This window comes from Haliotis rubra, unplaced genomic scaffold (assembly GCF_003918875.1).
Source record: "Haliotis rubra isolate DU_JTF1 unplaced genomic scaffold, ASM391887v1 Scf177, whole genome shotgun sequence".
Lineage (NCBI taxonomy): Eukaryota > Metazoa > Mollusca > Gastropoda > Lepetellida > Haliotidae > Haliotis > Haliotis rubra.
In genome coordinates, this window is record NW_025765747.1 from 874,282 (window position 1) to 899,879 (window position 25,598).

The 25,598-nt window shown below is 43.3% G+C and overlaps 2 protein-coding genes across 2 annotated transcripts in view; one reads left to right on the plus strand and one right to left on the minus strand.

Annotated features, from left to right (window-relative positions):
- Positions 1-270: 270 nt before the first annotated feature.
- On the plus strand, positions 271-2,902 carry LOC124273130 (beta-galactosidase-like). The gene is made up of 3 exons (XM_046708347.1): positions 271-275; positions 1,668-1,794; positions 2,618-2,902. Exons 1-3 carry the CDS (start codon positions 271-273, stop codon positions 2,831-2,833), a joined length of 348 nt encoding a protein of 115 aa, XP_046564303.1. The 3' UTR covers positions 2,834-2,902.
- Positions 2,903-15,586: 12,684 nt separating this feature from the next.
- Positions 15,587-25,598, minus strand: part of LOC124273147 (ATP-dependent RNA helicase DHX8-like) — a 43,056-nt gene continuing 33,044 nt past the window's right edge. Inside the window, 8 exon segments of the mRNA XM_046708364.1 lie at positions 15,587-17,041; positions 17,336-17,515; positions 17,914-18,110; positions 18,850-18,978; positions 20,287-20,580; positions 21,838-22,160; positions 23,111-23,234; positions 25,171-25,257. Coding sequence (XP_046564320.1) covers positions 16,804-17,041; positions 17,336-17,515; positions 17,914-18,110; positions 18,850-18,978; positions 20,287-20,580; positions 21,838-22,160; positions 23,111-23,234; positions 25,171-25,257 — 1,572 coding nt within the window. The 3' untranslated portion in view covers positions 15,587-16,803.

The window sequence follows — 25,598 nt, forward strand, 5'->3', positions numbered from 1 at the left end:
CATTGCAAAGATGGATGTACTCACATACACACGTGCTCAGTGCTTCGCCATTCCTGTTTATGACCGGTTTCACTATTTCGTAGTAAACACTTAACCGTGGAACATCCTGCAGCGTTGTGACGACACCGCAAACTACAACGAGGCTTAATGACGTCTTGACCGGTAGTGGACCTCCGGGTCACCGTGGTCTCACTCCGCTACATGCGTGTCTCGTGACCAGCTACATGACCACGGTCCAGTGATTGACATAATGAACATCGCCTCACTAATATGGGGTAAATCGCATGTGATTAACCAGGTCACGAACCTGACTAAACGATCCCATCTTTCCCTAGTGTCCCCCGCCTGATAGTGCTGGCATATTGCTGGAATGCTTACTGCAAGAATAAGTTGAACATCGTGTTTTAACTTACGTTGTACTGTCAGGGCTTCTGTAGGCGTGTCGTCAAAGTCAAACAAGATTAGCATTGAGTTAGTGGTTTCTCCAGAACCTGTATAACGTGCATGTATAACACAAAGTAACAACTTCGTAAATCCGGCGTCCATACGTTACAACAACATCCTGAACAGGTGCCCGTGTGTCCTTCTAGCTGAACCTGACCAGTAGATTCTAGCCAGGAATGGAGTGTTCATGTTGTAAATTAAATTATACTTCCGGGTTAAGACAAGATGTCCATTCAAAGTGGCCCGTATATGTCAATCACTGGCTTGTCCTGTAGTGACTTTATTATGTAGAGGGCCTCGTCGTATGTAGTAAAACCTGGATAGTAGAGGTCCCAGAGGACAGTATCGCCCGTGTTCACGGATTAACAGGGTCCGGCATGTTTCAAACAAGAAAAAGAAGCTTTTTAAGTGCAGTTAATGAAATACATAAGCTGTCTCAAAACACATGACCTACCTCATGAGGAGTTCATACGAAAACAATTCATGATTGAATCTAATATCAGTGAATATTAAGGCATACTATGCCATACATCTTTCTTGCACTGAATTTTCGTTTTTCCAAAACATCCTGTAAATAGCTTGTTAAAGATGTCAATAACAAAACAGTTAAAACCACAAGTGGCACTATTTTATGTAGCTCAATACCCATCTGTGTAGCTCAACACCCACCTGTGTATCTCAACACCCATCTGTGTATCTCAACATCCATCTGTGTAGCTCAACACCCACCTGTGTATCTCAACACCCATCTGTGTAGCTCAACATCCATCTGTGTAGCTCAACACCCATCTGTGTAACTCAACACCCACCTGTGCAGCTCAACACCAATCTCTGTACTTGAACATCCATCTCCATAGCTCAGTGTCCATCTCCATAGCTGAACATCAATCTCTTTAACTCAACACCCATCTGTGTAGCTCAACACCCATCTGTGTAGGTCAACACCCATCTGTGTAGCTCAACACGAATCTGTAGCTCACACCCTTCTGTGTAGCTCAACACCCATCTGTGTAGCTCAACACCAATCTCTGTAGCTCAGCATCCATCTGTGTAGCTCAACACCAATCTCTGTAGCTCAACGTCTCTCTAGCTCAACACCCATCTGTGTAGCTCAACATCCATCTCTGTAGCTCATCAATGACAGATGTCATTGTAAAATATTAATAACTGCAGTGGGATTTGCAGAGACAAATCAAATAATTTTTTAATGGCTTTCATTACAGGCTGAAGGCCGACAGCGACACCAGCGAGACGCTTCTAACACCATCCTTGTACATCGGTGCATTTGTGCTCCCAAGCTCACTGTCTCAGCCACTCGACACCTATATTGATATGAGACCCTGGCACAAGGTAGGCACACTCGACACCTATATTGATATGAGACCCTGGCACAAGATAGGCACACTCGACACCTATATTGATATGAGACCCTGGCACAAGGTAGGCACACTCGACACCTATATTGATATGAGACCCAGGCACAAGATAGGCACACTCGACACCTATATTGATATGAGACCCTGGCACAAGGTAGGCACACTCAACACCTGTATTGATATGAGACCCTGGCACAAGGTAGGCACACTTGACACCTATATTGATATGAGACCCTGGCACAAGGTAGGCACACTCAACACCTATATTGATATGAGACCCTGGTACAAGGTAGGCACACTCGACACCTATATTGATATGAGACCCTGGCACAAGGTAGGCACACTCGACACCTATATTGATATGACACCCTGGCACAAGGTAGGCACACTTGACACCTATATTGATATGACACCCTGGCACAAGGTAGGCACACTCGACACCTATATTGATATGAGACCCTGGCACAAGGTAGGCACACTCGACACCTATATTGATATGAGACCCTGGCACAAGGTAGGCACACTCGACACCTATATTGATATGAGACCCTGGCACAAGGTAGGCACACTCGACACCTATATTGATATGAGACCCTGGCACAAGGTAGGCACACTCGACACCTGTATTGATATGAGACCCTGGCACAAGGTAGGCACACTCGACACCTATATTGATATGACACCCAGGCACAAGATAGACTCTTTGCACATATGTTGACATGAGACCCAGATGCTCCCCATACACTGAACACTTTGATATATATGTACGGTGTTTAAGAAATACGTCTTTCTTTCAGGGACAGCTGTTCATCAACGGCAACAATGTGGGTGGCTACTGGCCATCCCTGGGGCCCCAGGTGACTCTGTATGTCCCCCTGTCATTCCTCAAGCCCCACCCTGCTTCCAACACAGTTCTAGCCTTTGAGCTGGAGTCAGCACCCTGTCCACACACATGCACCATTCGGTTTGTTGATCAGCCATTCATCAACAAGACTGTGAATGTATTTGATTGATCTACCATTCATCAACAAGACTGAATGTATTTGATTGATCTACCATTCATCAACAAGACTGTGAATGTATTTGATTGATCTACCATTCATCAACAAGACTGTGAATGTATTTGATTTATCTACCATTCATCAACAAGACTGTGAATGTATTTGATTGATCTTCCATTTATCAATAAGTCTGTAAAGGTATTTGATTGATCTACCATTCATCAACAAGACTGTATATATAGTTGATATATATAATTATGATTGTAAGAAATAAACTTATATAAATGGATAAGGAGCCCCAGGGAGACCAGAGATTCAGAACCTGAGGAAATCTAGACTTGCTTTATTTAGGGCTTTAGCACTGCAGAGAGGGCTAGGCAGTAGGGAAAATAATGTTGTTCAGGGACTGTGAGACAGACTACGTGACCAGCTATAGTCCCTCATGGTGTCACAAACTGCGCGTTCGCGTGTGATCGTGTATGTGTGTGCGTATCGCGCGCGTGTGTGGAATAGGGTCAACACCAATAGAGCAACTTTCACTGTCAGTTATGCATGACCGGAGTTTTCCTATACCACGAGATCTGTCACGGTCACTGGGACCTGTCACCGCCACCAGCAGTGACACCACCCCTGCTGTACCCCCACCACATGTACAGCTACACAGACCTCCCTTTGTATCAAAACCTGTTCCAGAAGTGTTACATTATTCTCCACTAGCCTGTCAGACCTCACAGATTTATCAGATTGGTGTCTGGAATGATTTGGCATGAACAGAAATAAGGGGTTTGTTTTGTCTGGTGTAAGTACATGTGGGGTTTTTTTTCCAAAAAGATAACTTTATTTCCAGGACATAGTGGTACGACTATCATTTTCGAGGAGTGTGTGAGTGAGTGAGTGAGTGAGTGAGTGAGTGAGTGAGTATGGTTTTACGCGGCTTTTAGCAATATTCCAGCAATATCACGGCGGGACACCAGAAATGGGCTTCACACACTGTACCCATGTGGGGAATCGAACCCGGGTTTTCGGCGTGGCTTCAATATCAGAACGCGAACGAAGAGTCGCCGTGAGACTGAATATTTGTTTTAATTTGTTTTTTATGTGTTGATCTAATACAAATATGATCGTGCTGTGTGTTAGCATCAAATGTCAATTTAGGTGAAATATTGCTGTGTGTGGGAAATATTGCTGTGTGTGGGAAATAAGCTGAAATAAACAGCAATGAGCAAACACTGGACAAACCCTATGATGCAGATTGTCAGAACGGAGAAAAAGGAAATTCGGATACACAGACCACGACAGTGTGTAGTTATAGAGGACCAATATGGCACCCTTTCGATGGGATCAGAGAGGAAATTACAGATACAGTCTTCATACCGAAGTTACACATGTTTCAGCATGGTTCCTGTCGCCCTGTTTCATAGCGTGTGGAAAGACATGTTCAAACCGTGTCATTGTCAAGTGATTAACGCTAGAGTCTTTTCCTGTGAACAGTGCACATTTCTGTTGCTCACAAATTCACTATCAGAAGCATGCCCATAACTTTATATTTAAACAGACCTACATATATATACATTTTACAGTTTAAGGTGTTAATGAATCATAACACTGAATAAAGAGGTGAGTCTTGAGCTTGGTGTTAGAGGTATCCAGAGTTTCAGATAGTTTTAGGTCAAGGGGTAGAGCGTTAGTTCCACAAGACTGACCAGTGTACGAAAATGACCCGTGAACAACATTCTTTATCTTGTATGACACTGGCAGGAAATTCTGGTGCTGTGAGCAAAGTTCCTGGATGGAACAGAGGAAGGGATTAGCTCTGAGGATGTACGGGGGAGTCAGATGATGAGGAGACAGAAACAAGAGGGTATCTTGAACTGGAACCTGGCACGGCAACCAGTGTAGTTGTGTGAGTACTGGGGTGATGTGCCTGTGTAGTAGTGAGGCTTACTATCGGGGCAAACCCGTGAAATCCGGGTTAGAATTGGTCCTCAGCAAACCATGCTTGTCGTAAGAGGCGACTAACGGGATCGGGTGGTCAGGCGAGCTGACTTGGTTGACACATGTCATCGTGTCCTAATTGTATAGATCGACGCTTATGCTGTTGATCACTTGATTGTCTGGTCCAGACTCGATTATTTACAGAACGCCGCCATTTAGCTGGAATATTGCTGAGTGCGGCGTAAAACAACCAAGTGCTATTCGGGCAGCTGTATTCTCGACACTGTAATTCACAAAGATAATGTCAGTGAGACCATGCGTATAGAAGCTGTTACAGTAGTCTAATCTACTGAGAACGTGTGATCGGACAAGAGAATGGCCAGCTCTAGTGCTGATAAGAGGCCGGATATTGCCAACAACCGTTAGGCGATAAAAGCAAGTCCTGCATAACCTATTTATATGGGCTTCCGTAGACAGACTGGGTGTAGGAAAATACCGAGAGATATCCCAGCCTCGTTGTAGACACCCTGCGTTTCATCCTATACGTTTGCACTGTTAATGTTTCTATTAATGGAAAAGCAGGAGAACACAGGGGTCGTCTTCTTTTTCTGGCAAAAGAGCAAGGCTGCGTAAATCCATGTGGGTGGTTCACCTGTGAGCCTCACTCTCGTTTTTGGACTTGCTAATTGCCTCGTTAAAGCGGCCTGACGTCACAGAGCAAGTGTGGAGATCCTCAAGAAGACTGACTGACTGAGTTTGGTTTTACGCCGCTTTTAGCAATATTCCAGCAACATCACGGCGGGGGACACCAGAAATGGGCTTCACACATAGAACCCATGTGGGGATTCGAACCCGGGTCTTCGGCGTGACGAGCCAACGTTTAACCACTAGGCTACCCTACCGCCTATCAAGAAGACTCAAGAAGAGTAGAACATAAACTGGTGAAAAAACGGTAATCGTGAGTAGAGAAATATGCGGACCACTGAGAACAGTGCTCCAAAGGGTGCCATAGGACATGGTCTCAGAGTAATGAATGTCCAAAACATTGGACACTGGGTATCATTGTCTGGGAATACTGATCGTAGACATTTTCTCGTCCATAATGGGTTCGTTGGACCATGGAATCTACGACACGAAGTTCTAAACCCCAAACCACAGGTTTCTGGCATCGCCAAGGGAGGCAACTTTGCAGAAACGACGTTCATGACGTTGGTCTCCCATGTCCTTATCTTCTGGGTGTCCCAGCATGAGTGAGTGAGTTTAGTTTTACGCCGCACTCAGCAATATTCCAGGCATATGGCGGCGGTCTGTAATTAATCGAGTCTGGACCAGACTATCCAGTGATCAACAGCATGAGCATCGATCTGCTCAATTGGTAACCGATGACATGTGTCAACCAAGTCAGAGAGCCTGACCACCTGATCCCGTTAGTCGCCTCTTACGACAATCATGGGTTGCTGAAGATCAATATTCTTCACGGGTCGTTTCAGCATGAACTAAATAAGCAACACAAGTTCTCAAAGAACAGCTCCAATGTGGCCATGCAACACGTGGATACGATAATTTAACTGACGGACCACTTCCTGTTTGGTGTCCATTCCTCACTAAGACACAAGACACTGTAGTGAATGTTGCAATGATAGGTGTCGCGCACAAAGTTAACGAAGGAGGTTCACGGTCACTGTTTCAACACTTTGTTTTCTAGGAGGTTGGTTGTTTGTGGTTTAAAGCCACACACGGCAATGTTCAAACTACAGGTGGGTTGGCTATAGATAATCACATCTGGACCAGACAGTCCAGTGATCAATATTGTACGTAGCATTCCACGGTGTAGGGGAGCGATGGTATGTAACCAGGCAGGTGAATCTAACCACCCGATTCACTTTGTGGCCTCTTTTGACCAGAAGGGGAGATTGGGTAGCCTGGTGGTTAAAGCGTTCGCTCGTCAAGGCCCGGGTTCGATTCCCCACATGGGCACAGTGTGTGAAGCCTATTTCTGGTGTTTTCTGATATTGCTGAAATATTGCTAAAAGCGGTGTAAAAAATTCACTCACTCACTCACTCATTCTTTTGACCAGGAGGGGCGGTGGGGTAGCCTAGTGGTTAAAGCGTTGGCTCGTCACGCCGAAGACCCGGGTTCGAATCCCCACATTGGCACAATGTGTGAAGCCTATATCTGGTGTCCCCAGCCGTGATATTGCTAGAATATTGCTAAAAGCGGCGTAAAACCATACTCACTCACTCACTTTTGACCAAGAAATGTTTCCTGGGACGAGTTTTAACCTGCATTCTGTTAAGGTCTATGAAAGAGAACGCTGAGCATTTACATTATTATGTTTTATACGGCATGTTCTGGGAACAAGTTGTCTTTGTAAATCGTTAGGTCAGTTGGACAAGAATGAGCAAGAAACATGTCAGTCTTACCTGTAAAGCCAATATGTCTCACGATCTGTGGGTTGAACTTCGGTCCAAGTACATGGGTGTCGTGTTCAGTCGACAATGGTAATGACATGACTGTGTATAAAGCTGACACCTTTATACAAAATGTGCCGGAAAACCCCGTGTGGATATGTATACACCAAAGAACATGCAGTTGGGCAAGTGACAATGATTTGTGCATTATTCCGAAACTTGTTAAAACCCGGAAATCAGATCACGGTTGTTTGAGCTACACGTCACTCACTTATCTCAGCTGACCGTGTAAAAAAACACTGAGTGAGTGGGTGAGTGGGCGAGTAAGTGAGTGGGTGAGTGGGTTTTAGGCAGCTGCATGTGTGACCTCTAGTTATATCACTACGGGGACACCCAGGCGATGGCTGTTCACACGCTAATATCGAATAGGTTGTGAATCAAACCTTTGACGAGACAAGCCAACGACATCCTTCTGTCGAGATGGGGAGGTACCGCCAGACCGACAATCGGGTTAATTTCTCGGTTTCAGCCCCTTCTAGCAAGTCGGCCTGGCGCAACCTTTTACCCTTGCCAATTTATAAAGGATCAGCGAAACAGTGACAGTAGGGGATTAAATCTGGGGCTTAACCTACTCCATTACAGTATGAGATTAATGACATCCGATAGTAGTCCTACTACTGGTGATATCAGGATATCCCAGGTATTACTGACATGTAAACAGAAAGTATGTGTATTTGACTAGTGGCACGATAAAATGGATATGTAGATATTCAATAATAGTTTTCCCCATGCTTATACTCAACCATTGTAACACGTTATTTATAGTGTTATAGTATTTTTAACTCAAACGTTTTTGAACACTTTGCATATGTTAAATGCATTAGTATCTATGCTTGCAGTCTGAATGTGAACCAAACACACGACCTGCCACCTCAACATGACGCTTCTCACTTTAATTCCACTGAGAGCTGTAGCCCGTGAAGGTCCGGGTTATAGAATGAGCCTTCAGTAACCCATGCTTGTCGTAAAAGGCGACTAACGGGATCGGGTGGTCAGGCTCGCTGGCTTGGTTAACACATGTCATCGGTACCTAATTGTGCAGATCGATGTTCATGCTGTTGATCACTGGATTGTCTGGTCCAGACTCGATTATTCGCAAACCGCCGCCATATAGCTGTAATATTGCTGAGTGCGGCGTAAAACTAAACTCACTCTCTCACTGAGAGCTGTACAAGCAGGGAAGACTCCAAGATCAGGAAGTCCTTCATCTATCAACTGAAAATGTTGATAAAAGAATGTTTTTATGTTGAGGGAGTAGGTGTTACGCCGCTTTTAGCAATATTCCAGCAATATTCCACGGCGAAGGACACCAGAAATGGGCTTCACACATTGTACCCATGCGGGGAATCGAACTCGGGTCTTCGGTGAACGCTTTTACCACCAGCTACCTCATGTGGATGATGATGACGTCATTTCTCCTGAGGAGGATGTTGGAACCACGTGCAGGATTCAGGCCCACCAGCATCACCAGCAGAAGCGTGTGGCACTCGTGGGGATTATGTTGAATGATAAACAGGACCAGTTTCTTCAAACTACGCGATCAGCAACTTCAGCAACCTCTTATATTTCCTGGTTTCAGACGTGAGGTATTGTAACATGATATAACATCGTTTATGACAAGTGTGTCGTTCAAGACTAGGAAAAGCATTTACTCATATATTCAAACACAAAAGGCGGAATTCGAGTTTCGAACTTTCGGAGTTTCGAGTGGATGGTTTTACGATCTTACCATTGCCACTTCAAGAAATACAATACAGGGCAAATAAAACCTCTAGGTTATTCTGTGTTTTTTGTGGGGTTTTTGTTCATTTTATTTTCTACTGAAGTCAGCATATTAACATCTGAACAAAACATGCATTTTTAAGTGTCAAATGTACAGTAACCTGTCATTAAAGTAGTGAATTTATAATTTTCCCGCAGTTCTCTGTTATCAAACAACGTATCTTATTCCCGTCACCTGCACTTGGGTTTTTCCAGGACGTACATGGAAGTAGCTGTTTTCTCTACTCGAAAGTTTGACTGTTTCGTTCATCTTCGCATATTTTTCGTTTTAGAGGATTCAGTGTAAATCACTACGTTTAATTAAGACCTCTGCATTTCACCACTGTATAAACGCATATTTTCGGCTTGTTTCTTTAGTGGCATGTTGGTTAATGGTACCCCAAACCTCCATTAAGTTAATGATTCGTTAACGCCGATGTAAGGAATCGTTTGATGGAACCGAAATTAATGGTACATTAGTCAGCTGGGGTTTAATGACACGTCAATGGATCATTGAAGTCTGACACAACTGTTTCCTGCCTGCGTATCTAATCAATCAGCCTAGTGAACTAAATTACACATTTCTTTCATTAAACTGTAACTTTTAAGACGTCTATAAAGTATCTACACAACAGCGCGCCACGTTACCCGCCTCACGTCCCTGACCAGTGACACACACTGAGCCACATCAATATCACTCGACAATACAACTCAGACACATTGACGTACACAATTCGACACATTGAAGTACACAATTCGACACATTGAAGTACACAATTCGACACATTTAAGTACACAGCTCGACACATAGACGTACAAAACTCGAAACACTGACGTACACAGCTCGATACATAACACACTGACGTATATAACTCGACACATTGAAGTACACAGTTCGACACATTGAAGTACACAGTTCGACACATTGAAGTACACAACTCGACACATTGACGTACACAGCTCGACACACTGACGTACACAGCTCGACACATTGAAGTACACAACTCGACACATTGAAGTACACAACTCGACACATTGAAGTACACAGCTCGACACACTGACGTACACAGCTCGACACATTGAAGTACACAACTCAACTCGACACATTGAAGTACACAGCTCGACACATTGAAGTACACAACTCAGCTCGACACATTGAAGTACACAACTCAGCTCGACACATTGAAGTACACAGCTCGACACATTGAAGTACACAACTCAGCTCGACACATTGAAGTACACAGCTCGACACATTGAAGTACACAACTCAACTCGACACATTGAAGTACACAGCTCGACACATTGACGTACACAGCTCGACACATTGAAGTACACAGCTCGACACACTGACGTACACATCTCGACACATTGAAGTACACAACTCGACACACTGACGTACACAGCTCGACACACTGACGTACACAGCTCGACACATTGAAGTACACAGCTCGACACACTGAAGTACACAGCTCGACACATTGAAGTACACAGCTCGACACATTGAAGTACACAACTCGACACATTGAAGTACACAGCTCGACACACACTGATTGAAGTACACAGCTCGACACATTGAAGTACACAGCTCGACACATTGAAGTACACAACTGAGCTCGACACATTGAAGTACACAGCTCGACACACTGAAGTACACAGCTCGACACATTGAAGTACACAGCTCGACACACTGACGTACACAACTGGACACATTGAAATACACAACTCGAAACACTGAAACACTGACGTACACAGCTCGACACACTGACGTACACAACTGGACACACTGAAGTACACAACTTGACACATTGAAGTACACAACTCGACACATTGACGTACACAACTCGACACATTGAAGTACACAACTCGACACATTGAAGTACACAACTCGACACATTGAAGTACACAACTCGACACATTGAAGTACACAACTCAACACATTGAAGTACACAACTGGACACATTGAAGTACACAACTTGACACATTGAAGTACACAACTCGACACATTGACGTATACAACTCGACACATTGAAGTACACAGCTCGACACACTGAAGTACACAGCTCGACACATAGACGTACAAAACTCGAAACACTGAAACACTGACGTACACAGCTCGACACACTGACGTACACTACTCGACACATTGAAGTACACAACTCGATACATTGACGTACACACTAACGTTCACAACTCGACACACCGAAGTACACAACTCGACACATTGAAGCACACAGCTCGACACATTGAAGTGCATAACTCGACACATTGACGTACACACTGATGTACACAACTCGACACACTGGCGTACACAACTCGACACACTGACGTACACAGCTCGATACATTGAAGTACACAACTTGACACGTTGACGTACACAACTCGACACATTGAAGTACACAACTGGACACTTTAAAATACACAACTGGACACATTGACAATGTGCTGAACTCAACACACTGAAGTACACAGCTCGACATACATACTCCATATATACTCCACATCTAAAACACTGGTCAGTGCACATAGGTCATGTCAAAATGAACACGCAAACGTAATGGAAAACTACAAAGCACACTTTAATCTAAGCCGGAAGTGATATATGACTTACTCCAAATCGCGCCCCACGTCACAAACCACTAAAATACTAAAATACCACATGCAACACACTTGTACTATTAAAAGCACAGTTCCCTATAAACGTGTTAACCAGCCACTGTTGGTCAGTGACACGCACGTGGTTCCTTCTTCCTCTAAAGAATGCCGTCGAATCGGAACACAGACTGGCCACGTGTCACAACTTGCATTCTGGCATTGCGATTTTCATTTCCTCGTATTAAGTCTCATTATCATTTTCGGAAAACATATTTTTGTGGTAGTTACGAATCTGAATTTGGTGGGTTTGATAGAGTCGGAAATGTGTAAGATCGTTATTTCACGAACAATCGTTTGTAAACAGCAGCCCCTGGGGGTGGGGTCGGACGGTATTATAGGATGTTGCAACAATCGCGTTCTTTCTTCTTATCACTATCCCCGTGAACATAAGGTGCAATAAAGTCTTTCCCCTTCATTATTGAAATAATGCGAAAAGCGGCTTGGCTGTTGCAAGAGCACCTCACGCAGAGAGAGGAATGTCAGTGAGTGTGAGGTTTTAGTAGAAATTTCATAAATTAGGAAAAGGAATTTGTCGCTGTTTTTTTATTAAACATAATTAAAGAACAGATACATTGTAACTGCTACTTGGGTCATTTGAAGTCATTGAAAGACGCTGGATGGTTTCCTACTCAGACTGTTTCATCATATATACTGTCAAGAAGTAATGCTTACATAGTTACCATAGTAACCCTTGACCAGATAGGTAAGTAATACATTGGATAATTCTGCTGAGAAAAAAATCGCGAAAATTCCCTTCCAAAATTAAGATGGATGCCGGTCCTCAGACAGGGGAGTATGGTGTGTTTTCGTTTTTAAGACATCGGTTAGTTATACCGTCTAGGCCCTGCCTGGAAATGACCATAATTATTTCATTTGAACAAAACTTTGTGTGGATATTACCGAAATGACAACCTTGTTACACAGGCGATCGATGCATGGGATACGCCCCTTATACTACTATATGAACCTATATAGTAGTATAAGGGGCGTATCCCATGCATCGATCGCCTGTGCCTTGTTACACGCAATTTCTTTGAACGTATCAGTCAGTCAGCCTCTATCATGGGCTCCACTGTTATACATTATTGTATTTTCAGACTGTAGAAGTAACCATTGACACACTGAGATATGCATGTATTGAATTTCACATTATTGCGGGTATTTTGATAGTCCGAGTCGCTTAAATTATGTATCTTACTGACCGGGACGTTGAATAAGTTTTCCTAGTCTGTCAGTATACTTCCGGGTACCTGGCGGACTGGGGATATTTTTCTGTCAAACTGACTTGGTCCATGATCTGTCCATCAACCCGTAGTACATTCACATGTTAAACATCACAACTGACACCTAAGATCCCATGGTGCCGGAACGTTATTCAACGTCATCGTAAACTGTGTTACACACAGACTGTGGTCAGTCTCAATGAGGATGGCAGCGTGTTGATATGTTAACATGATCTGTGATCTTCACCTACCCTTGTCAATCTAACTTACACACTTTTACCCAACGAAACACCAGGATCATAATGGCTTTTTTGGTGTGTGAGGCCTAGCAGTGGCGGTTTTCATAATTTTGATAAGATTTTAAAGAGATTAAAGCTGTCTACACATACGACCCTTTGGTAATGGAATCGGGAATGGGGGTAAAGAGCTATGACTTGGACCACCAGGATACCCCAAATCCTGACATGTTACAGCAGCACAAGAGGTGTCTAGACTGACTGACTGAGTTTGGTTTTACGCCGCTTTTAGCAATATTCCAGCAACATCACGGCGGGGGACACCAGAATTGGGCTTCACACATTGTACCCATGTGGGGATTCGAACCCGGGTCTTCGGCGTGACCAGCCAACGCTTTAACCACTAGGCTACCCCCTCGGCCCCTACAGGTGTCTAGAAGTTGTATAACATATTTATAACATACTCCGTCTACAATACCTTGCCGTTAAGCACCAGCATTGTCTGTTAAAGGCTATATATTCTATAATGTATGTACATTATACCAATAAAGTTAATCAACCTTCGCGGACAGAGTAAAGGAGGAACTGTTACTGATCACGTGTGAAATATTAAGTCCAGTTTATTGTCAGGAGTTCATTGAATTATACTACCCATCAAAAGTTTAGACTCACTAGTGTAAATGTAGCCACTTACTTGTCCACTGTTCTAAACTAGCTTTTTGCAAAATATTCCATACTGTTTAAAGGTACTGTTTAGTTATGAACTGGTGTATTGTAAAACATATTCGTAACATTGAAAAGATTATTGTCATGAGTTCAGTAAATGATTAAAATCTGTGAAAATTGGCTAATTCTTAACAAAACTTTACACCAAAACGAATCTGTTCACATGCACGACATTTGCTCATGCCTTTCGCAATTTGAAGCATCATCCTTGTGCAATTCATCTGCATAAGGTTTTCAGTTGGTTCCCCCAAGTTGGTGGAGAAATTCATCTTCGATGTAACCACATACATATACATAACATATAGTGAGTGCTTTCAGTGAGTCTAAACTTTTGATGGGTAGTATACATTACCGTGTCTGTAAACACCAGGGAACCAATCTTCTGGTGTTGATGGGGATGTGGTTATTGGTGTGGAAACTATCAACTTTATCTCACGCAATGTCGACTTATTCACATTGATTCTGTGTACAAAGTCAGCTGAGGGAAATCCAGATTATAATCTATATTACCATATCGAATGAAAACTACACTGACATTTGGTGGAAACAGGTGTGGTCCTGTACAAGATGGTGTAATTGGTTGTGTGGTATTGCGCAGATCCACATGCAGTGTTTCTCAGTCAAAGGTTGGTTGGTTGTTTGGGGCCACACTTAGCAATGTTCCAGCTTAATGACAGCCGCTTTTACATAACTGAATCTGGACCAGACAATCCAGTGGCCAACGATCAACACTATGTATCATGACACTCCTGAGTACCGAGTCTGACCACCCAACTGACTGACTGACTGAGTTTGGTTTTACGCCGGTTTTAGCAATATTCCAGCAATATCACGGCTGGGGACACCAGAAATGGGCTTCACACATTGTGCCCATGTGGGGAATCGAACCCGGGTCTACCGCGTGACTCGAAATGTTCGAGGAAGGCTTGGATCTTGGCATGGATGGTGAGTTTGTTATAAATGAAGACTTTAGTCAGTCATTTTAGTTAAATTAAACTCTTTAACTCGATTTGTTGTTTGCTTGGAATTACTTAAATTGTAGCTAAAATATAGGGTCTACACACTAGGGTCCTTAGGGCCTGCAGCATTTCAGGGTTAAGGGCAAACACTGGTACAGAATATTTCAGCCAGGTGCCCCCTGTATTTCCTACAGCTGCATGTACTGGTTACACAGAACTGGCTTGTACAACACACAGAAACATGCTGTATGTTTGTCTGCCTCTTCACAAACCATACAGAGTCAATGAATCCACCATTTCCTGGTTTCTCTAATAATCACTGACTGACCTAAGTGGGTAAACTCCATATTATATAAAACACAGCAATATTACAACTCTATCATACATTATATGTTTTGGACTAAACAGACCTGACTGTCCATACGGACAGTGTTTGAGACTCAATCACTCACGAGTGTTATCCAGAAAGTGATTACTAGAAATATTGTCTATGTCTAAAAATGTAAGTTATGACAAATATTTTTGGTGTTAAGATCACTCTGTTGAAATCTCCTTGGTTCAGTAAAGTTGATCTTCCAGATAGACTGCTTCAGATATTATTCACACACCAGCCATTCTGACCACCTGATCCCCAACTACTCAGAACATAAACAGTTCTCACACTGTAAGAAGGGAATGTCCCATGCTTGTCTTTCCACACCAAGACATTTTACAGCGTCACTGTACACTTCAGGATAGACCTGTAAGAGTTATCTCCCCTGAAATAGTTCCACGTAAAACAGTAAGAGCATCACACAGTAATACTATTTACATATTTTTATTCAACAAATTATGACAAGTATTAATCTGACATGTGTCCATGATCTGATGTATACAGATAAAAACAACCAGAAGAGTGAGATGGGTTTGATGGTCAGAGCACTGTCACCTGCACCTCACAAGGAACGCAGCTCTTGCCCCCAATGCCGACTGAGGTGTCCAACTCCACATTCAGCAATATTCCAGCTATGTGGAGATGGTCTGTAAACAATTAAATCTGATCCAAGCAACCCAGTGACCAATGTTGTTTTTGTTTTAAACACATTTTACTGTCCAAAAGACAAAGGGCACAAGTGCACCACTTATGGTCACCTTCTCTCTGACTGATGTTATGAGAATTGATACACCCCGTCAGTGAAAGCTGACACGTGAACAACTAAGTCACCCAGCTTGATTATATTTAGTCATTGCTGACATTTACTGTGGAAAGGTTGGGATAATATCTAACCCAAGTCCCATGTGGTGAATCTCTCACTTCTAATGAAGATGACATCTGTAAGATGGATAGGTCAAACATCTCTACATAAAATACTATGTACAGCTGGGTAAAACACCTGCTTCACAATATCAGTTTTACACCGAAGCATGATTTGTTTAAACAATAGCAACTTCAAATTGTTTGTTTCCATAATACACTAAATGATTTTCAAATCCCACACAATACAGATCACACTAACTTTAAGTGGCCTTGAATCAAGTTGTCATGTCTAAAATATGTTCTAGCAGACTGTGTGCATCTACCACAGTCTGTGGACCAGGAATACCTACTGTAGCTGATGCTTCTTTAAACACAGACTGACTTGACCAATTACTGACAGAATGCCCAGACAGCCATGTGACAGAAATTAAAATTAAAGGAAAAAACCTGGTTGTTTTTCTGGCATATGGTGTGAAGCATTTGTTTACACAGTGTCAACATTATAATATATCCCTGGCCAGGTTTGTTGTGGACATTTTAGAAAGCTAAATACATGAATGTTTGTCACCAGTGTTCCTCATCATAATGTGTCTTCAGCACTTCAGCAATAAGTTGGGTCCTTATCAGGGATCAGTTTGAAGCATTCTCCACAAACACATCCATATCGTACAGCAAATAGGTGACTGATCTCCACCTTATGACCTCCAGTTAAAAGCCATCCAAACAAAGACAGAGGTCTGAGGGCCTTGACATAGAAATAAGCATCCCATACAGCTGGCCCCTAGAAGGTGACCTTGGTGTGGAACTTCCTGAATGCCCGTGAGATCCTCCACTGGTTGGGTTCCTCGTACTTGTTGTACAGGGGCTCGATCTTCTGCTGCTTCTTCTGCCGACTCAGCTTGGTAGGGTCGGAGAACTTGAAGAACTTGGAAGCAAACTCCACCAGCCACTTGGGGTCGATGGCTGTCACTTCCCTCATGTACTCCTTGGTGGTGAGGACCAGCTCATGATATACTACCCTGGAAGTGGAAACACGGAAACTCAAGATTAACATGGCTTCAGACCTTAGAGGGCTGGCACTGGAGACATGGACACAGGGGCAGGGAGATAGTGAGGGGCGATGATATGAACTTGAGTTCTAGACATTGGTGCAGGATACTTCAGACTTTTCTGGATCTAGAAACACCACCACAGTATGTTGAATATCAGACAGAACAAATTATTGATTACATGACACAAAGGGACATAACTCTTACCAGACTCTCTAAACGCCAGCAACAGAATGAGCTCTGGGACCTGTTGGGACCACTTACCAGTCTGGCTGTCTGTTGAAGAGGGCACTGGAGGGATGGATGTACACCACCTGGCTGTCCACAATTGTCCTGTAGCCTTCCTGAGGGTCCTTCTTGGCTGCGTTACGGAAGAAACCGGAACAGATGGCCTTCTGTACCCGAGCAGTGTTCTTCCCACACGACACCACGTCCAGCTTATGTCTGTAGGTGGAAAGTAGGGATTTGAGGCCATTATTATTCACTAAGAAACCAAACCATATATACCGCCACCTAAAGATCATTTAAGATACACATTATCTATATATATAATAATTTCTCAATTAACCAGCTTTTTAGGATGTAAATGGGCAGAGTACTGCCTCATTTTGAGATCTATTTGACAGACATTTGACGGTAACACATACATCAGTCATGTCATCTACCTCTCACAATAGAAGCCCCCATATGTCACCAGATTCTAATGGACCATAAGATTGAAACGTGGAACTTTCCCTGATGGCCTTATAATTCTCATAGTTAATCAGATCTATGACCGTCACAGAACTCCCATCAGCTTATCAATCCAGCTAGGTCATTATGACTTGAGAGAGGTGTCAAACCTGTCCATGATTCCCAACATCTGTTTGCGGACGTCCTGCGCTCGTTTCAGTGTCCGGATCTGTACAAAGTTCTCGTAGCACCACGGGCTGGCGAACCTGTTGTTCTTCCAGGAATTATACACGGCCAACAGTGTCAAATGGTCCCCCTCTGGCTGGTGGAACTTGGCCTTCTTCTGGTCAGCTATGGCCTGCTTGTCCTGAGAACATGGAGATTAAAGTGTGATGGAAAATGAACATCCAGTAATGGTTGACCTCACTGACCAGTTCCAGCTATATGCCATTATTCTGAACCAATTCCTCATGCTGCAATTTTGCTTGAATTGGAACTGAATAAAACTGACTGAAAATGTTAACATTTTGCAATAATTTTGTGGTTAGCGTTCTGTCTTGTTCAAGCCGAACAACGTACAAACCCTGAGCACTACTGTAATAAGGTTTACACTAGTCAACCATTCAACTACTAACAGCAATAAACGACGATGTCTCCCAAACCCTCTTCCTTGCATCCCTCTAGTGGTGTTCCGATTAATTGAAATAATCGAAGATTGGTCGCAGTGACCAAACGACCAAGCAATCGATCACATTTTCTCATAATCGAACATAAACAATTTTGGAAGTGCTATTTTAGTGTTTGAAACACTTGACGATGGAACATATCTTAGAAGTTGTCAGGGCCTGAAAACATGTTTCACTAATTGAAAAGCCATGACTGAATATTTCGCTAAGACTCCAGGAAGTTTATGTTCATGATATATTAGTCATCACTTTAAAGTAGCAACTTGCATCATGTTATACTTTTCTGCAATAACAACCTGGATAGGAAAATCTGAAAAATGACGCTAACAAATTTTCTTCGATGATTGTTCGCTGGTAATGAAGCAATCATCAATTGTGAGATTTCAACCAATTCCCAACACTATATCCCTCTCTCCGTACCTTAGGTCTGTAGAAGACGTTCTGCACAGACAGCATGGAGACGATGGTGAGGATCTCGTCACTGCAGGTGAGGTGGACCGACATGATCAACATCTTGGACAGCATGGGCTCCAGGGGGAACTCAGCCATCTGGGGGGGATAATGATTACCATTAATTAACAACTTGTTTGTTGCTTAATGTCACACTTAGCAATATTCCAGCTAATTCAGGGTTGTCTGTAAAAATAATTAAATCTGAACCTGACAATCCAGTGATTCACATCATGAGCATGATCCCATGATAACAGTAATCATCTCTCACAACAGCTCTAACCTCTACAAATCTTGTGAACTATTGAGCATGGAAATGATTCTGTATTCTGACTAACTACATATTATTGTATGGTAAGAAAAGAGCTGATACATTATGGGTAGTATGTGATGTAGTGTCCACCTACCCTCACTACTTACTTATCAATACCTGTTTAGGAGCATTGCATTGTATGGTAAGGAAAGAGCTGATACATTATGGGTAGTATGTGATGTAGTGTCCACCTACCCTCACTACTTACTTATCAATACCTGTTTAGGAGCATTGCATTGTATGGTAAGGAAAGAGCTGATACATTATGGGTAGTATGTGATGTAGTGTCCACCTACCCCCTCACATACCTGTTTAGGAGCATTGCATTGTATGGTAAGGAAAGAGCTGATACATTATGGGTAGTATGTGATGTAGTGTCCACCTACCCTCACTACTTACTTATCAATACCTGTTTAGGAGCATTGCATTGTATGGTAAGGGAAAGAGCTGATACATTATGGGTAGTATGTGATGTAGTGTCCACCTACCCTCACTACTTACTTATCAATACCTGTTTAGGAGCATTGCATTGTATGGTAAGGAAAGAGCTGATACATTATGGGTAGTATGTGATGTAGTGTCCACCTACCCTCACTACTTACTTATCAATACCTGTTTAGGAGCATTGCATTGTATGGTAAGGAAAGAGCTGATACATTATGGGTAGTATGTGATGTAGTGTCCACCTACCCTCACTACTTACTTATCAATACCTGTTTAGGAGCATTGCATTGTATGGTAAGGAAAGAGCTGATACATTATGGGTAGTATGTGATGTAGTGTCCACCTACCCTCACTACTTACTTATCAATACCTGTTTAGGAGCATTGCATTGTATGGTAAGGAAAGAGCTGATACATTATGGGTAGTATGTGATGTAGTGTCCACCTACCCTCACTACTTACTTATCAATACCTGTTTAGGAGCATTGCATTGTATGGTAAGGAAAGAGCTGATACATTATGGGTAGTATGTGACATAGTGTCCACCTACCCTCACTACTTACTTATCAATACCTGTTTAGGAGCATTGCATTGTATGGTAAGGAAAGAGCTGATACATTATGGGTAGTATGTGATGTAGTGTCCACCTACCCTCCTTCCAAGCCTGGTCAACAAGCCTTCATCGTCCAGCGCACTGAGGGCATGCAGTTGCTCCATGGCTGATATCAAGGTCTGCATGGGCCGGGCGTCCATGAAGTCGAAGGATAGGAGGTCATTGATACCCATGGCCTTCAAGGACAGCACAGTGGAGGCCAGGTTGGTGCGCTGGATCTCGGGGACGTTGGTGGGCAGCATCTCGTCTCGGTAGGCACGCTCCGTGTACAGACGGTAACACTTCCCTGGACCTGTCCGCCCAGCTCGGCCTGCTCGCTGCTTGGCCTGGGCCTGTAAAGTGTGGAACAATGTGTCACAGTGTTAATGTGCATTTCAATGGGTCACAATGTTTGTGTCCACAGTTTGTTACATTTGTTATAATGTGTTTTAATGCTTGCTATCAAGTTATTACAGTGAGTGAGTGAATGAGTGAGTGAGTGAGAGTGAGTGAGTGAGTGGAGTGAGTTGAGCAATATTCCAGCAATAGTGAGTGAGAGAGGGAACAGCAATATTGGGTCACGGCGGGGAACACTTTGGGTCATCACACTTTGTACCCACGTGGGGAATCGAAATTGAACCCGGGTCTTTGTCGTGACAAGCGAACGCCTTAACCACTGGGCTACCCCAATGCCAAGGTGCTACATTAACACAGAAAGATATCATGTGGCAGAAATAAAATTTGAATTTATGCAATCATCATACACATTTCTCGTTTGTAATTTAAAACATTTATTGTGTGGAAACAGGAGGGTAATACCTCATTATAATGGCATTCATAAAAGATTCAATATTTAACATGTTATTCACTCAATGACATCAGAAGTCACCAAGGAATGCAGTGTTGGAGTGAACTGTGCTGTGCTGTCTGTAATAGCCCCATACACTGTGATACACCCCTGTCTACAGACACTGGAAATGTCAGGCAGCAATATACAGTGGAAACCTGATAAGTAAAATTTCAAGGGACTTCGCCAAAATTGTTTACTTATCAGGTATTTTACTTATCCAAACTTATAAAAACCTGCAAATGACAACCATATGCATGTATATGTATGCATATGTAACAATGAACAACTTATCAGGGCTGGCCTCCAGTTGTCAGTGTATTGTCAACTGCTTGACACCAGCGAGCTGTAAGTAGGGGATGTTTGTTTGACTGGAGACCGACACGACTGCCCGTCATGTCGGATTATGTGGTGATCGCTAATTTAGTTATCCAGTATCTTTTGTTAAGTAATGTACTTCCAGGGACTGTGAGAAGACGTTTAGTTAAGCGGTATTGTTTACTTATCCGAGTTTAGTTAACCAGACTCTAATAGTGATAATTAATGAAGAAATTTGCCGGGACCAAAGAAAAGTGTTTACTTATCCGGTGTGTTTAGTTAAGCGGTCTTTACTTAGGCGGTTTCCACTGTACTGATCAAGCAGACATTCCAGTGAGGGATGGATTTCAAAACTACCTCTTGCTTGGTAATCTTATTTGCATATTTATTGGATCATAAAATGTGTGGAGAATCCTATATTGTAGGCACCTTAGTTCCCACATACCTGAGAGATGGGCGTGACAATCAGCTGATCCATGCCAGTCTTAGAGTTGTACACCTTCTGTTTCACAAAGCCAGGATCCACCACATAATAGATGCCATCAATTGTCAGCGACGTCTCAGCAATGTTGGTTGCTATGACAACTTTTCTGGATCCAGGTGGCGCTGGTTCGAAGATCCTGGTCTGCATCTCGCTGGGCAGGGCACTGTACACGGGGAGGATGATGAGGTCGGGCACCTCGGGCCCCATAGCCTTCATCCTCTCATACAGGATCTCACAGGCGGAGTCGATCTCTTCCTGACCAGTGAGAAACAGCAGGATGTCGCCTGTGTGGTACATAGACAAGGAGTCATCCAGGTGGACATAGATGAATAACAGTGGAATGGAAAAATTATACAGCTTGTCATTTTTTTGCATCTGTCTGACTAAGCAATCAATATTTTTGTGGTTCTGTCAAATGTGTCCATGTGTAATCACTAAGTCATCCCTACTTTGGACCAGGGCCTAGATTTTTTTAAGCTCTCTTAGCACTAAGGGACCGTTCATTATTTATGGCTGGGGGGTGATGATGATTTTAAGGGGGAGGTCACCCATTTTGTTCTGGGGAGCTGGAGGGGTATCAATTTTGTACACACGTACTAGGGGGGGATCAGCAATTTTGTACATAAATATATGTTTAAAATTATGCTTAGAAATTATGGGAAGGGAAGGGGGGGTCATTGATTTTGTACATAAATTTTAGGGGGGTCATTCACATTGTACATGCTTCTCCATAAAAATCATCATCACCACCCTAGCCATATATTATGAACGGTCCCTAAGCTAGTCATAAGATAATGTTAATGTATGGCACTTATGATTTTCTTAGCGCTATGACTAAGTGAGCTTCGAAAATCACCTGCAGGTTCTGTCAGGTGTGTCTATGTGTAATCATCCAGTAATCACTACTTGTAGACAGGTGTGTGGGACCTCACCTGCAAGTTCTGTCAGGTGTGTCTATGTGTAATCACCCAGTAATCACTACTTGTAGACAGGCGTGTGGGACCTCACCTGCAAGTTCTGTCAGGTGTGTCTATGTGTAATCACCCAGTAATCACTACTTGTATACAGGTGTGTGGGCCTTCACCTGCAAGTTCTGTCAGGTGTGTATATGTAATCACCCAGTAATCACTACTTGTAGACAGGTGTGTGGGACCTCACCTATAGGTTCCGTCAGGTGTGTCTATGTTGAATTGCTTAGTCAGTACTACTTGGGACCAGGTGTGTGGGTTCTCACCTGGAGGTTCCGTCAGGTGTATCTGCATGACAGTGATCATGGATGCGTCCAGGTAGTCTGTCTCGGCCTCCTTGGTGTATAGGATCTCCACAGGGTATGTCCGACCAGGGATCGTGAAGATTGGCTGCACAGATTAGCGGATTATTAGGAGTTACAGCTGTATGACTGTAGCCAGCATTGTTACAGCTGTATGACTGTAGCCAGCAATGTTACAGCTGTATGACTGTAGCCAGCAATGTTACAGCTGTATGACTGTAGCCAGCAATGTTACAGCTGTATGACTGTAGCCAGCAATGTTACAGCTGTATGACTGTAGCCAGCAATGTTACAGACTGTACAGCTGTATGACTGTAGCCAGCAATGTTACAGCTGTATGACTGTAGCCAGCATTGTTACAGCTGTAGCCAGCAATGTTACAGCTTTATGACTGTAGCCAGCATTGTTACAGCTGTATGACTGTAGCCAGCATTGTTACAACTGTATGACTGTAGCCAGCAATGTTACAGCTTTATGACTGTAGCCAGCAATGTTACAGCTGTATGACTGTAGCCAGCAATGTTACAGCTTTATGACTGTAGCCAGCAATGTTACACCTGTATGACTGTAGCCAGCATTGTTACAACTGTATGACTGTAGCCAGCAATGTTACAGCTGTGACTGCAGCCAGCATTGTTACAGCTGTATGACTGTAGCCAGCATTGTTACAGCTGTATGACTGTAGCCAGCATTGTTACAGCTGTATGACTGCAGCCAGCATTGTTACAGCTGTATGACTGTAGCCAGCATTGTTACAGCTGTATGACTGTAGCCAGCAATGTTACAGCTGTGACTGCAGCCAGCATTGTTACAGCTGTATGACTGTAGCCAGCAATGTTACAGCTTTATGACTGTAGCCAGCAATGTTACAGCTGTATGACTGTAGCCAGCAATGTTACAGCTTTATGACTGTAGCCAGCAATGTTACAGCTGTATGACTGTAGCCAGCATTGTTACAGCTGTATGACTGTAGCCAGCATTGTTACAGCTGTATGACTGTAGCCAGCATTGTTACAGCTGTATGACTGTAGCCAGCAATGTTACACCTGTATGACTGTAGCCAGCATTGTTACACCTGTATGACTGTAGCCAGCATTGTTACAACTGTATGACTGTAGCCAGCAGTTACAGCTGTATGACTGTAGCCAGCAATGTTACAGCTGTATGACTGTAGCCAGCAATGTTACACCTGTATGACTGTAGCCAGCATTGTTACAGCTGTATGACTGTAGCCAGCATTGTTACAGCTGTATCACTGTAGCCAGCAATGTTACAGCTGTATGACTAGCCAGCAATGTTACAGCTGTATGACTGTAGCCAGCAATGTTACAGCTGTATGACTGTAGCCAGCATTGTTACAGCTGTATGACTGTAGCCAGCATTGTTACAACTGTATGACTGTAGCCAGCATTGTTACAGCTGTATGACTGTAGCCAGCAATGTTACAGATGTATGACTGTAGCCAGCATTGTTACAGCTGTATGACTGTAGCCAGCAATTTTACACCTGTATGACTGTAGCCAGCAATGTTACAGCTGGATGACTGTAGCCAGCAATGTTACAGCTGGATGACTGTAGCCAGCAATGTTACAGCTGGATGAGTGTAGGCAGATATGTTACATCCGTATGACTAGCTAACAATGTTACAGCTGTAGTAAGCAAGGTGACACTGTTATCATGGTGTGAAGTACTCAGCAACTTCACAGATATATAATGAAGGCAGGGACCCCATTCCACAAAGCCACATTAGCACAATGATAATCTAATGTCTATGTTAATGGGAGTTATGATCATCTTGTACAACAGTCACACAACCGTTGCTTTGTGGAGTGGGGCCCTGTAGTCAGGAATACAACAGCACTTATATCACAGTAGTAGGCAGAATGTTCAGGAATAAAGGCAAAAGACAAACAGCCAAGTTACAAACTTGTGGGTCACATCTCAGCCAGCTCTTACATCAAACAAAGGCTCTGGACCTGTAGGGTGTAACTACTGGGATGTATTGTGTTAAAGTGAGGACTTACAGCTTCAAAGAAGTACTGCGAGAACTTGACAGAATCAAGGGTGGCTGATGTTACTATCAACTTCAACTCCGGCCTTTTCTTCACCGCCTGTAAGACAAGACATCATCTTTGTACTGTTGTTACAATCGTCATACACAAGTCTTAGGACTCATACCGTACACGTGGAAGACTTAAACTTATCTTCACAATATTCCAGTAACACAGCAGGGGACAATGGCCTCCACACCCTGAACCCATGCATGTGGCCAACTGAGACTAGGGTACTCCCCTCTTCACACCCTCAACCCATGCATGTGGCCAACTGAGAACTGAGACTAGGGTACTCCCCTCTTCACACCCTCAACCCATGCATGTGGCCAACTGAGACTAGGGTACTCCCCTCTTCACACCCTCAACCCATGCATGTGGCCAACTGAGACTAGGGTGAC